At 42.7% G+C, this 15,404-nt stretch overlaps 1 protein-coding gene across 1 annotated transcript in view; it reads left to right on the forward strand.

The window, feature by feature from the left end:
• PDE8A (phosphodiesterase 8A) overlaps positions 1 to 14,797 on the forward strand; it is a 56,610-nt gene extending 41,813 nt beyond the window's left edge. Inside the window, exons 15-16 of the mRNA XM_008582834.1 lie at positions 12,204 to 12,333; positions 13,436 to 14,797. Coding sequence (XP_008581056.1) covers positions 12,204 to 12,333; positions 13,436 to 13,566 — 261 coding nt within the window. The 3' untranslated portion in view covers positions 13,567 to 14,797. The remainder of the gene's footprint in view (positions 1 to 12,203; positions 12,334 to 13,435) is intronic.
• The last annotated feature ends 607 nt before the right edge of the window (positions 14,798 to 15,404 follow it).

Consider the following 15,404-nt stretch of genomic DNA (forward strand, 5'->3'; position numbering starts at 1 on the left):
TCTGGCTTTTAGTATTTTGAATATATCATCCCATTCCTTTCTGGCTTTTAGGGTTTGTGATGAAAAGTCTGATGTTAGTCTGATTGGGGCTCCCTTATAGGTGATTTGACGCTTCTCGTTTGCAGCTTTTAAGATTCTCCCTTTGTCTTTGAGTTTTACCAATTTGACTATAACATGTCTTGGAGAAGACCTTTTTGGGTTGAATACGTTCGGAGATCATTGAGCATCCTGGATCTGAAGATCTATGACTTTTCCTATACCTGGGAAGTTTTCTGCCACTATTTTGTTGAATATGTTTTCAATGCAATCTCCTTTTTCCTCCCCTTCTGGAATACCCATGACTCGGATATTTGAGCGCTTAAGGTTGTCTGATATCTCTCTCAGATTTTCTTCAATGCCTTTGATTCTTTTTTCTTTTCTTTTTATTTTTTGTCTGCTTGTCTTATTTCAAACAGCCCATCTTCAAGTTCAGAGGTTCTCTCTTCAACTTCTGCAAGCCTGCTGGTTATACTCTTCGTTGTGTTTTTTATTTCACTGAATAACTTTTTCAGTTCGGCAAGTTCTGCTATATTTTTTTTTTAGGGCATTGATTTCCTTGTAAATTTCTTCTTTCAGGTCCTGTATACTTTTCCTCGTTTCATCATGATGTCTAGCTGAGTTTTCTCGTATCTCATTCCGTTTCCTTAGAATTATCACTCGAAATTCCTTGTCAGTCATTTCAAGGGCTTCTTGTTCTATAGGATCTAGAGCTTGAGTGTTATTATCCTTTGGTGGTGTACTTTCTTGATTTTTCATATTTCTGGTATCTTCTTTGATGTTTATTCATTGTGGCAGGGGGTTTCACAGTCCACAGGTTTGACACTATTGACTGACTAAGATGTTGCTGTGGTTGCCTCAGGTCTTGGGCCTCTCCGGGGAGCCACCTCTCTGGTCAGCTTGGACTCAGCCAGGCTGCTGGATCACAGGGCGGCACCGCAGGGTGTGTGGTCTCTGCTGAGCTTCCACCTCCCGTGCTGGACTTCTCCCTGTTCCGTGCACTCTGGGCCAAGCTGCTGGGATGCGCGGAGGCACCGCGGAGCATGTGGTCTCTGTGGAGCTTCTCCTTCCCCTGTTGGATGTCTCCCTGCTCCGTGTGCGCTAGGCCGGGCTAGGGTTGGAGCTGGGTGGTGGCGGTGAAGCCTACCTGCTGCTGGATCACGCAGCGGCGGCCCCCCCACAGGGTGTGTGGACTCTACGGAGCTTCTATCTCCCCTGCTGGACGTCTCTGTGCTCCGTACACATTGGGCCGGGCTGCTGGATCGCGTGGCAGCAGTGTGGTCCCCGTGGAGTTCCCGCCTCCCCTGCCGGACATCTCCCTGCTCCGTGCGCACTGGGCCAGGCTGGGAATGGAGCTGGGTGCCTGCGGTGAAGCCTACTTGCCGGATCCTGCAATGGCAGCCCCGCAGGGCATGTGGTCTCTGCGGAGCTTCTGCCTCCCCCGCTGGACGTCTCCCCGTTCTGTATGCACTTGATGTTATGTTTTTATAGTTTAAATCGGTTGATTTGTGGGAGAGAGTGACACTAGGGACCGTCTATTCCGCCATCTTGACCGGAAGTCTCAAAACTCTGTTTATTTCCACCCTTATCTTTGTGTCTGACGCTGTACTGGTCATTGGAGATGTCATTCCCGCTCTTATGGACCTGATTGACTAATGGAGCAGATAGATATTAGTGTATACATGCTTTGAAAGAAATATACAGGCTACTTTGAGAGCTGGGGATCTGAGCTACACTGGAGCATCCTTGACAATTGACATTTAAGTTGTAACATGAAAGGTAAATAGAAATTTGTTAGGCTTCCAAAGGTCTCAAGGCAGAAAACAGCATGATTGCAAAGTTAGTTTAATAACAGAAAAAAATCAGTTATTCGCCATACTAATTGAATAAAGGAGAAAAACCGTAAGATTATTTCTGTAAGTGCAGAAGTGTTTGACAAAATTTAACATCCATTCATCATAAAACTGCTACCAAACTAGAAATAGGAGGGAATTATTTTTAAAAGGGCATCTGCAAAAACATACAGCTAACATATTTAATGGTGTAATACTGAATACATTCTTCTTAAGACTGGAAACAATGTGAGGGTAGCCATTCTTATCCCTTCTGTTCAACATTGTGTTGGCAGTCCTAGCCATTGGGACAGGCAAGGGAGAAAAAGAGGTATAAAGAACAGAAAGTAAGACATATATTTGTTTCTGTTTGCAAATCATGATTTTTTAATGTAGAAAATTCTAAGGAATGTTGGAAACAATTACTAAAACTAATAAGTGGATTTGACCTAGCAAGGTCATAGGACACAAGCTCAATATACAAAGTTGTACTTTACATCCTAGCAACAATTGGAAAATGAAACTAAAAACACAATCCCATTTATAATAGCAATAAAAAACAAGAATTACTTAGAAATAAATTTAATAAAAGAGGGCCAGACCTTTACAATGAAAACCATAAAACATTGCTGAGAAATTAAAGAACACCTGAATAAATGGTTAAGTTTATGGTAATGTTTACATATTGGAGGGCTCAAATGTTGTTAAGATTCAGTTCTTCCTGAATTGATGTATCAATTCAACGTAATTCCAATCAAAATCCCAGATTTTTTTTTGTGTGTGGAAATTGACAAACTGATTCTAAATTGCATTTGGAAATGTGAAGGACCTTGAATAAGCAAAGCAAACTTGAAAAACAAAAAGGTGGGGGGAAAAAGTTGGAATACTTGTACTGTTTGGCTTCAAAACATATAATAATCAAGACAGTGTGGTGCTGGCATAAAGATAACAAATACATCTATGGAACAGAATAGAAATCCCACAAACAGACCACATTTGTACAGTCAGTGGGGAAAATAAAATTTTTTTCAGCAAGTGGTATTCGAATAATAGAATATCCATATGCAAAAAAAAGAACCATACCTCCTCCTGTGTAATACCATAGAGAAATATCAGTTCACAATTCACAATGGATCTTAAACCTAAATACAAAAGCTTTTAGAGAAAAACATACCACTGGCTTGGAAGTGGATAGAGATTTCTTAGGTACAGAAAGCAGCAACCATAAAAAGAAAATATAATAAGTTAGACTTTCTCAAAATTAGAAAATAAATGCTCATCCAAACACAGCTAAGAAAATGAATAATGAGGCCACATAGAAAGAAAATAGTTACAAATCATATCTGATTGTACATAAAGGATTGTATTCAGAATATGTAAAGAACTACAATGCAACAATAAAAAGATAAACTGCTCAATTTAAAATGGTCAAATATTTTAACAGATACTTCGGAAAAGAAGATATTATGAATGGCTGGCTAATAAGCACATGAAAATGTACTGAACATCATCAGCCATCAGGGAAATTCAAATTAAAACCACACTGAAATACCACTACACACCTAGCAGAATGGCTAAAAATTAAAAAGACTGACAACACCAAATGTTGGTGGAGATGTAGAGCAACTGGAATTTGCATATCAGTGATAGGTGTGTAAAATGCTATAACCACTTTGGGAAGCAGTTTAGCAATTTCTTTTCCCTTTTTTTTTGGTAGCAAAATTTACTTAACAATATTTACCATTTTAGATCATGTGGTTTTTCCCCTTTATTCCCTTAATGTGCTGTATTACATTGATTGGTTTTTTTTTACACTGATATTCACATGTTGCACTATTCTTACATTCCAAGAATAAATTCCCCATGGTTATGGTGTTAATACTTTTAATATGCTGCTGAATTTGATTTGCTAGTATTTTGTTGAGGATTTTTGCATCAGTATTCACAAGGGATATTGGTCTGTAGTTTTCTTATACCATCTTTGCCTGGCTTTGTTATTAGGGTAATGCTGACCTCATAGAAGGAGTTAGGAAGTATTCCCTCCTCTTTCTTTTGGAGGATTTTGGAAAGGATTGTGCTAATTCTTCTTTAAAGATCTGGTAGAATTCACCAGTGAAGCCATCTGGTCATGGCCATTTTTTTTGTTGAGGTTTTTGATTACTGATTCAATTTCCTTACTAGTCATAGGGCTATTCAGATTCTCTATTTCTTCATGGCTCAGTCCTGATAGGTTGCATGTTTCTAGGAATTTATCCATTTTATCTAGGTTACCCATTATGTTGGCATACAGTTGTTCATAGTAGTCTTTGATAGTCCTTTTTATTTCTGTAAAATCTGGAGTAATGTCCCCTCTTTCATTCTGATTTTAGTATTCTGAGTCTTTTCTCTTTTTTTGTTAATCTTTTTTAGCTAAAGATTTATCAGTTTTATTGATCTTTTAAAGAATTAATTTTTGGGCCGGCCTGTGGCTCACTGCGGTGCTGATAACACCAAGGCCCCGGGTTCGGATCCCATATAGGGATGGCCGGTTCGCTCACTGGCTGAGCGTGGTGCTGACAACACCAAGCCAAGGGTTAAGAGCCCCTTACCGGTCATCTTTAAAAAAAAAAAAAAAGATAAAGAATTAATTTTTGGTTTTGTTGATTTTCTCCATTTGTTTTTCTATTCTCTATTTTATTTATCTCTGCTCTTTATTATTTCTTTCCTTCTGCTAGCTCGGGTTTTGTTTGTTCCTTTTCTGCTTCCTTTAAAGTATAAAGTTAGGTTATTGATTTGAAATTTTTCTTCATGTAGACATTTACAGCTATAAATTTTTCTCATCACTGCTTTTGCTGCATCTCATAACTTTTGGTATGTTATATTTTCATTTTCATTTGTCTCAAGAGATTTTCTCATTCCCTTGTGATTTCTTCTTTGACCCATTGGTTGCATAAGAGTGTGATGTTTAATTTCCACATACTTGTGAATTTTCCACTTTTCCATCTGTTATTGAGTTCTAGTTGTACTTTGTATGATCTTTTTAAATATATTAAGGCTTGTTTTGTGGCCTATCATATGTTCTACCCTGGAGAATGTTTCATTTGCACTTGAGAAAAAAAAGTATATTCTGCTGTTGTTTGGTGGACGTTCTGTATATGTCTGTTAGATCCAATTGGTGTATAGCATTGTTTATATCCTCTATTTCCTCATTTATCATCTGTATGTATTATTCTTTACTGAAAGTATGGTATTGAAGTCTCCAGCTTATTGTAGAAGTGTCTGTTTCTCCCAGTTCTATCTATGTTTGCTTCATATATTATGGAACTCTGATATTTGGTGCATATATGCTTATAGTTGTTATATCTTCCTGATGAATTGACCCTTTTATTAATAAATAATCTTGTCTTTTATAAATGTTTTTGACATAAGATCTATTTTGTCTTATATTGGTATAGCCATCCCAACTCTTTTTCTTCATGGAGTATCTTTTTTCATCCTTTCACCTTCAGCCTGTGTGTGTCCTGAAATCTAAGGTGAGTCTCATGTAGACAGAATGTAGTTGGATCATGTGTTTTTATTCCTTCTGCCAGTCTACCTTTTGATTGAGAAGTTTAATCCATTTACATTTAAAATAACTGCCAATAGGAAAGGACTTATTTTTGCCATTTTGTTGTTTGTTTTGTTTATGTCATAGCTTTTTTTTGTGTGACCGGTAAGGGGATCGCAACCCTTGGCTTGGTGTCATCGCACCGCGCTCAGCCAGTGAGCGCACCAGCCATCCCTATATAGGATCTGAACCCGCGGCAGGAGCACCGCTGTGCTCCCAGCTCCGCACTCTCCCGAGTGAGCCATGGGGTTGGCCCTATGTCATAGCTTTTTTATCTCTCATTTCCTCCATTACTGCCTTCTTTTGTGCTTATTTGATTTTTGGTAATGACAGATACTTTTATGTGTTTACCATAGCAATTACATGTAACATTCTAGTTATAACTATTTTAAATTGATACCAACTTAACATTAATTGCATATGCAAACTGCTAATAAACAGCTGTCTTCCCATTCCACTTTGTTATCGATGTTACAGATAACATCTTTGTATATTTTGTATCCATTAACACAGATTTATAATTATTTTTATGCATTTTTCTTTTAAATCCTGCAGAAAATTAAAAGTGGAGTTACAAGCGAAAATTACAATAATGCTGTTTTTTTATATTGCCCATGTATTTACCTTTACCAGAGATTTTTGTATCTTCATATGACTTCAAATTACTGTCTAGCTTCCTTTTATTTTAACTGAAAGGATTCCCTTCAACATTTATTGTAGGCCATGTCTAATGGTTATGAACTCCCTCAACTTACATTTTTCTAGGAATGTCTTAATTTCATCATCTTTTTTATTTTTTTATTTTTTTTTATTTTATTTTATTTTATTTTTTTTTTGTCTTTTGTCTTTTTCCGTGTCCGGCAACGGATCGCAACCCTCAGTGTTGCCCCTGTACCGGACCGGGGACCGGCAACGGGATCGCAACCCTCAGTGCTGCTCCCACGCCTCGCTCAGCCAGTGAGCGGGAACCGGTCTGTATGTGGGATCCGAAACCTCGGGCGGGAGCGCCGCCGCGCTTCCCAAGCGGCGCACTATCCAGTGCGCCACCGGGCCGGCCCCTCATCATCTTTTTTAAAGGACAGTTTGCCAGATGTAGAATTTTCAGTTGATAATTTTTTCTTTTAGCACTTTATGTATACAGTTGACCATTGAACAACATGGGTTTGAGCTGTGTGAGTCCACTTATACACAGATTTTTTTCAATAAATAAATTGGAATATTTTTTGGAGATTTGCAACAATTTGAAAAATCTTGCAGGTGAACTGTGTAGCTTAGAAATATCAAAAAATTAAGAAAAAGTTAGGTATGTCATGAATGCATATAGTATATGTAGATACTTAGTCTATTGTCTATTATTTACTACCATAAAATATATACAAATCTATTGTAAAAAGTTAAAATTTGTCAAAACTTAGACACACAAATTCTTACAGACCTTACGTGTTGCTGTACACAGTTGAAAGAAATGTAGACAAACATAAAGATGCGGTATTAAATCATAACTGCATAAAATTAACTGTAGTACATACTGTACTACTGTAGTACTTTTGTAGCCACCTCCTGTTGCTGTTGAGGTGAGCTCCAGTGTTGTGGGTATCTGCTTAAATGCTGTGTGATGCTAATCATCTCCATGTGAGCAGTTTGTCTCTCCAGTAAATTTTGTATGTATCACAGTAAAAAGTGCTCTCATAGTTTTCTCTTATGGTTTTCTTAATAACATTTTCTTTTCTCTAGCTTTCTTTATTGTGAGACTACAGTGTATAATACAAATAACATACAAAATGTGTTGATCAGCATTATCAGTAAGGCTTCCAGTCAACAGTAGGCTATTAGTAGATAAATTTTAGGGAAGTCAAAAGTTATACATGGATTTTCAACTGCATGGGGAGTCAGTACCCCTAACCCTCCATGTTGTGCAAGGGTCAACTGTATTATCCCACTGCCTTCTGGTGCTGAGAAATCAGCTGACAATTTTGTTAATTATCTTGTATGTGATGAGTCACTTTTCTCTTGATGCTCTCAAGATTCTCTTTCTGTTTTGCGACCGTTTGGTTATAACGTGTGTCAGTGTGGTTCTCTTAGGTTTCTCCTACTTGGAGTTTGTTTAGATTTTTGGATTTCTAGGTTTATGTCTTTCCTCAAAGTATGGCAGTTTTTGTCCCTTATTTCTTCAAATAATCTCTGCCCCTTTCTCTCTCTTCTTTTTCCTGGACTCATAATGCATGTATTGGTCGGCTTGATGGTGTTCCTTATGTCCCTTAGGTTCTGTTCACTGTTTTTCATTCTTCTCCTCAGAATTGATCATTTCAACTGTCTTATCTTCAAGGTTGCCGATTCTTTCTTCTGTCTGCTCAAACCTGATGTTGAACCTCACTAGTGAAGTTTTTTTGTTTTTTTTTTTTAAGGATGGGGGAGGGGGAATACATCTGCTTATACCATTAGCACATCCGCTGCTGACTTCAGACCTGGCCGTGTCCAGGGGCCCAAATGAGCCATTAGGTGATTTGTCTTCTGTGCTTCTCCCTCTGTGTTTTGTTTTTGTTTTTGTTTTTGTTTTTTATAGGTGGCCAGTATGGGGAACCAAACTCTTGACCCTGGTATTAACAAGGCCATGCTCTAACCAACTTTGCTATCTGGCCAGCCCTCCTAGTGAAGTTTTCAATTCATTTTTTGTATTTTTCAGCTTCCGAATTTGTTTGGTTTCTTTTTATAATTTTTATTACTTTGATATTCTCATTTTGTTCATTTTTTAGTTTTCTAATTTTAGTTGAAAATTGGGAATTTGAAAAAACAGCCACCTCTCCCAGTCTTTGTGGACTGACTGTGAGCCTTGATATTAGTGCAATGTGAAAGCTTAAGGTCTTCTCGGGTCTTTTCTGAGCATGTCTTACCTGGGCCTGCATGCGCCCATCTCAAGTCCCCTAAATCCATGGCTGTTTTTTAATGTCTTAATTTCCCAAAGCATCTCATCCCAGCTTCTCCTTGGGACCTTAGGTGATGTATTGTATGTCTCTGCCCATCATCTCTTGCCCCAGCCATCTGCATGTCTGTTATCCCCTGCAGCTTTCCCAAGCAGTAGCCATCGCTTTCCCACCTGAGAGGTAAGTTAGGCAAAACAGAAACATGTTCCGCACATAGGTAAGAATGTTGCAAAAAAGGCCTGCTCTCCTCCGTCCAGGGCCAGGGAGGCAGCTGGGAACCGGGCTGCTGCTTCCTCCAGACCAGGACCGCATCACAGTGCGGAGGTGGTAGGGCAAGGTTGAGTAAAAATACCATAAAATTTCATGTCATTTTGCATGTGGCTGTTTCTTGAATGGGCATTTACTTGGTTGCTATAAATCTCTGACTGCTTTCTAGGGTTCCTGTAAGGTTATTTTAGTCAGTCTCTCTTTTTTTTGGTGTTCCCATAGGGGAACAAGGTCTCAGAATGTCTTAGTCCACCATTTTTCTGACATCAGTCCAATGCTCAGATTTTATTTTAAAAGAAATGAAATTTATTTCTTGCAGTTTTGAAAACTGGGAAGTCCACAGTCCAGGGAACACATCTGGTGAAGCCTTCTTGGTGGGGGCTCATACAGAGTCCCATGCAGCATATGGTATCACATGGTGAAAATTAATGCCAAGGCTTTAATTTTAAAGTCATTAAAATACAGTTGCTTCCTGTATTGAGTGGGGTTAGGTTTGAAAGTCCTCTCCTCACAACCCTGCTCGCTTGAGTAGCTTGCATACGCAGAGTGCTAGGGCCCTAACGTGAGTTGCAGTGGTGTCTCTGGTTTCTCTTTGACTGGGGCTGCTCAGCTGAATGGGGGTTGTGGGGTTTCGGTACCACACATCTGGCTTCCTACAAGGTGTTGCAGTCTGTCCTGTTGTCCTTGTGGTCACAGTGGTGAAATGTGAAACTTGGAGACCTTGCCCTCTGGGGAAGTATCTATAGGCATGGAGCTCTCACCAGTACCCTAGACGAGGGCATGCGTCACAGCCAATCGCAGTGGCAAACAGTGGTCTCCAGGAGATAATCAGGGCCCTGGAGGTTCCATGCCCTTGTCACACTGGTCCGAAGAGAAGAAATCTAAGCAGGAGGAATATCACTGACCATCCACAAGCCAGCTGTTCTGTGTGGATGGGGAGGGAAGGCCCTGAGAGTAGCACAGACAGAAAAGCTTCCAGATCCATGAGTGACTAGCCTCTGCTATGGCTGCCCACAGAGAGCTGGTTTAGTATCCAGTATGGCCAGGGAGGGAAGATCGAGAGAGCACCCACCCAGGGGCACTGCTCTCTGAGCTGGACAGACCAATGGGCTGTGAACCTGAGGCTCTCCCTGTGTCCTCTACCCTTTCCCATACATGCCATGACATAGACTCATTTAGAGCTGACCCTGTGTTTTCTGAGACAGCACTGGGAGAAAGGAAAGAGGCTGCCAGCCTGTGGCCCACAGCAGGGGTTTCACCAGCCAGCAGAGGCTTAGGCCCAGCCAGCACTCCCGCTCCTCCTCTGACCTACGCACGTGATCCCACCTTCTGTACCTCCTGGGGTCTGTTTCTTGCCTGTCAATGTGCCCTGGAGCAGCCCCACAGTCTAACACTGTCCACCCAAAAACAGGGAGCACAGGCCTCTTTCTTGGTACCTGTCCCAATGCCATCAACACTTACCTAGCATAAGTGCACCTCTGCAGCACTGTGCTGCGTACAGTCCCATCACAGGAAAATTGCCAGAGGTTTTCCCTGCTTTCCTCAAGTGGAGATCCCACACAGAAAGCTGGAGTGAGTCATCACTGCCAGGGAAGGTCATCTGCCTTTAACCGGGGGACCCTGTTCTTCCAGTGGTGTGGGCCTCAGATACACTTCTGCACAGGGCAGCATGGCCAGAACTGCCAGCTGGTCTCAGGAGCAGCTCCAGCCGGACCAGTCCAAGCCCCTGAAGCCATGCCTGCAGTTGCCAGGCCTCAGCTCAAGGCAGTAGGATAGGTGCAGAAGGGAACAGAGGAGGAAGGCCTGGCTGGTTGTCAGCAAGTGCCAGAGGGGTCCTTGCTCTGCCCCCGAGGAATGTTTCTGAGGCTCCCAGCCCTGAGTAGGTTTTCTCGTGGTTTTCCTGAACACCAAATTCTTGTCCCAACACTGGCCACTCACAAGATTTGTCCTCTACACTCAGAACAGCACTTCCACATCCCCAGACGGCCAACAGAACTCACCCCATCAGGGAGCCAGGCTTCTGGCGGATAGCAGAGCCCACTGCACACCTTCTGGCCTTGGCCTTGCTCCACATGGGCATCCCTGTGGCCACAGCTCTTTGCCAAGAAAGAACTTTCACATGCTCCCACTGACAGCCTCCAGAGAGGGCCATGCCAGGTGGGAAAGTTCTCTCATCCCAGAGTGTCTCTACTGCTAATGTGCTCCCTACAGAACCGGCTCCTGCCCCTGCTCTGGCTTCCTGGAGTCATTAACTCCGTTGCCTTTCTTCTGTGTACACAGCTACCCTTCCTGTCATCTTCTTTCCCACACCTTGCAGCCTCAGAGGAGGGCCTGGCCAGTTGTCAACAACAGTGCCAGAGGGGCCCCTGATTTGCTCTGGGGAACATTTCCAAGGGTTGGGGTTGGATGGACAGACTTCTGGCCCCCAAAGTAGGTTTTCTCTTGTCAGGCTCTCCCAAAGTGCCCCTGAGGTCAGCCCTGACTTCCATAGCCAGAGGGCACCCCAGAGGGATGGCCCCACCCCATCCAGCCAGGCCTCAGCTCTCCAGCGCAGCAGCTTCCATCTCTCATCGGCCCCACACAGCTACAAGGCTCCCATCTAAAAGGCCCGAATTGCTTTGTGAGCTGCTCACCCCCAACCCACACCCACTGTACATGATCCTGCACTCACCTGTCTTCATCCTGCCCCACTGCCTGACCATAGCCCCCACCACAGGCTCCCTGGCTCTTGGAGGGGTTTCCAATGCTTCTAGTCGCACACCCTCAGCCCCTCTTGAATAATGCACTTCCAAGTTCCCGTCTCACTCCAGGAAGCCCCTCTGCCTCACTGCCACGTGTGGGCCTCACCTCAGCCTTTTCTCCAGGACACCTGGGCAAAGAGACCTTAGCAAGACCTCAAAGAACGAACAAGAAGCCTCCCCGTGTCTTTCAGGATCAATTTGCCTTTTCCCCAGGGTCTTATGTTTTTAGTTTTTTTGCAAGCCTTTCTGGAATTCTGAAGATGTTCTGGAGGAGTTTGACTAAAAGTATACAAAAACTCAGCTCAGAGTGTTGTGTTGTGTTTTGTTTTGGTCTTTTGCTTCTCACAGGTGTTCAGATCCTTTTCAAATAAAATAACCCAGCCACAGATGAGAAGCAGCCATTAGGCCCTTCTCTGTGAAAGGAGGCCGTGTTTCCCTCTCAGTGCTATAGCCCCGGTATGAGGCACTTCAAGCATTTGCTGGATGGGAGGACGGCAGGACTGGGACAGGAGCAGCAGAGATGGCTAACTGCAGATACTGTTTGGAATCTTCCCTGAGGGGCTTCAGCAAGAAGGCTTCCAGAAGTTGAAAATGTGGGCTGGGTCGTCCTCAGGCCCCCCCTGGCGTGGAACAGCCCCCACTCTAAGAACAACTCGGTACTTGGTAGCAGGTCTGGTTTGGTTGGCTAGTGCCTTACAAGTGGCTTCTCGCCACAAGCCACCTCCGCTGCCAGGAGAGGCTCTCTGGTGTAGGGGCTGTTCCTGGGTGGAGTGGAGCCAGCTTCTGGCGTCTCATGATCACAGCATTTTCTGCTTTGCAGACTGATGAAGAGAAGCAGCAGGATTTACCTGTGGTGATGCCAGTTTTTGACAGAAATACCTGCAGCATCCCCAGATCCCAAATCTCTTTCATTGACTACTTCATCACAGACATGTTCGATGCTTGGGATGGTAAGAAATCTTACAGCATCTTCTTTAAATTACAGGGTACGGTCAGGTAGTGCATTTGACTGTACAGTGTGTTTGGGGGCTGAGGCTTTCAAGAGGGAGTAAGAAGAAATGAACCATCACCAAGGGCCCTTGAGGGCTGGGTGGGTTTTGTTCATTTATACCCCTTCCCCCAGGTATAGGCATCTTTATGCCTATTTAATAGATGAGGAAATTGAACTTGGGGTCACACAGCTGGTAGTAGAGAGGCTAGGATTCAAAACCAGTAGTGTTGACTCCAAAACCCAGTTTTTCTGTGTGAGCCCTTTGCCGTCTCCTCTCCCGGCTTCTCCCAGGCCTCACTCTGCACCAGGCCAGAGGGCAGGCTGGTTGCCCTCTGATGCATGTCACTCCCCTTTAACCTTCAGGTGGAGTCAAAGGAGCCTGTCGAATAAAAGGTTATGAGAGAAGAGGACCCCACTAATACTCTCTGGGCACCTTGTGTCCTAAGGGCTGCACGTTGGGGAATGGTAAATAAATGTCCAGACCCAGGGACTCAAATTCAGATGTAGTCAGGAAGGTACAAGCCCATGTCTCCAGGAGGGCAGAGGGTGCTCTGAGGCGACCAGATGGGGGGCCTTTTGTCTTTTGAGGCAAAAGACTGAGACGAACAGTAGGAAGAGCCGGGGCTCTGAGGGCAAACTGCAGGCTCTGCCACTCCCGGCTTCTGGGACCCAGAGCAGGCCCCACACTCCTCCTGCGGTGCGCCTGGGCGGTGGTGCAGGCAGGAGGACACGGCATGCGTGAGACGTGGCTGTGGGAAGTGGGGAGAGCACAAAAGAGCCCTGACATCCCAGGTGCATAGGCTCTGGGTAAGTGGAAATTAAGCAGGTTAGCTACCTTCTGTGTAACTTACCGAAGTTCTTAGTTCAGCAAGTGGTCACAGAGAAGGTGCTGGCACTGAGTGCAAGACTGAACTTCAGTAAACCTCGGTTCACTCAAGCTGCTGGGTCTGCCTGCCTGTGTGTGTCTGGCATTATGCAAATACCTACTCCGTCTAAATTAAAAGCCTAAACCTGTGAACCAAGGCTCTGAAAGGATATCCCATTCCCATCTTTTTCTCCAGTCTTTGTAGACCTGCCTGATTTAATGCAGCATCTTGACAACAACTTTAAATACTGGAAAGGACTGGACGATATGAAGCTGCGGAGCCTCCGACCACCTCCTGAAGAGGGCAAGACACTGCCTGGACCCTGAGGCTTTGTGCCTCTGGTCATTTGGAATTCCTGAGCGCAGCCAGAGTTCCTTAGGCAGAACCGCTCCCTGGTCTGTAGAGCCTGTGAAAGCACACGGGGACATCTGTAACCTTCTGAAGCCATCATCTGATGCCATTGCTATAAAGTGAGACTTAGCCACTGTAGCTTGGGCCTGCTGCAGGGGCTCTTCGGAAAGGCACATGAGAACTATGGTTGACACCAGCTTTCTGTTAAAATGCAAGGTCTGGAGTGCCCCTGTGGAGGGTGTTGGTGGATTTCCCGCCAGTGGTAGAGAATGTCTTATTGCAAACAATTTCTTTCAATTATTTTCAGCACTTAAGGACAGCTAATGGCAATCGGATCTTTAGCAACTTTTTCACATCACAGAAGGTGCAATCACTCACTTTGGAACACTACTGAGAGTGACTTCTCTTTTAAAATTGAGTAGCAAATGAAAAATAAAACTTTGAAGTTGATTATTATCAATTATTAAAATGTCTTATTTATTTTATTAAAACTTCAATATTTTCTATGAATTTAAAAATACTTCAAAGCCAAAGCCAACTTCAAATGCCATGACCAAATTTTACATGATTCATATTCATTAAATATACATTACTTGGTGTACAGACTTATCTTCATAATACAAATTAAAAATATTATAAAATGACATTTTTTACTACACTATAGAAATATTTGTGTATGTTATACTCTTTTCTGATTGATGCTAATTGGAAAAAGCTGTTTTACTGATAGGTCTTATTCTAGCCTTCAGAGGAGGCTGCTTCTGCTGTATAGAACCCAGGGCTCTGAGACAGCTCTAGTCATCTGATGAGCTTTGCAGGTGACTCCCCAAGGTAAAATAATACTCTTCTTGGTTTGCAAAGAAAAATTAGGACTTAACGCTTTTTCCTAAAATGTTATAATTGAATTTCCAAAAGCTTGCCTTATTTTCTACTGTTTCTATAAAATACTCCCTATGAAAACAAAGAGCAAAAACGGAATATTTAATGAACTGACATTTTATAACCAACCTGTTTTCATCTGCAGTGGGAAACTTTGATTCCAGAAGTTTATAAAAGTTCTGTATCTTCACATTTTGAATAAGCATAATACCATAAAAAAAAAGACACTTGGTGACATGTCAAAGTGTTTGTCATTTCATTTTAAACTTGTATTTGGGTTTTTTCCCAGATAAAAATGAAATTAAACTATCTGTTTTTAAGAAATCATGTATTGCCTTTTCTTTGAAGTTTTGTTTATAATACTTATGATATTAAATCTTTTCCTCTTTCTAAAAATGCCTTTATTTTACAGAAAAGATTAGTAGTTAAATGACTTTTTCTAGGCCACACAGCACCAAATGTATATGTTGAAAAATTCTCAGAATGCTCATTCACCTTCTGGTACCCACTCGGATATATCAGGCATGCTGGAGAGCTGACAGGGGCTCTCCAGGATGGGTCCTGGGTACCTGGTACCCATGCAGAGGTGTCAGGACAGTCTGGAGGGCTGACAGGGCAAGCCTTCAGGGGTCACTTCGTCTAAGGAAACAATGACCTCTTTTTCCATGTGAAGACATTTGACCTACAGTGGTAACTGTGGCATGAGCTGGGAAGAAGGCTCTCACCCCTCCTCCAGGTGCCAACAAAGAAAAGACAACAAACCACACAAGGAACTCAGCCATGATGAGGTAGAGACAGCAGTGCATGCAGTATATGGCATTGTCACCACCAAGAGCTAGTAATAACTGAGTAACCTGAAAAAGACTTTGAGATAGTATGCTTATTAACGTGTTTCAAGAGATGGAAGAAGCAATAGAAACTAAGGTAAGGGCCG

The sequence above is a fragment of the Galeopterus variegatus genome, unplaced genomic scaffold (genome assembly GCF_000696425.1).
Source record: "Galeopterus variegatus unplaced genomic scaffold, G_variegatus-3.0.2 Scaffold2733, whole genome shotgun sequence".
Lineage (NCBI taxonomy): Eukaryota > Metazoa > Chordata > Mammalia > Dermoptera > Cynocephalidae > Galeopterus > Galeopterus variegatus.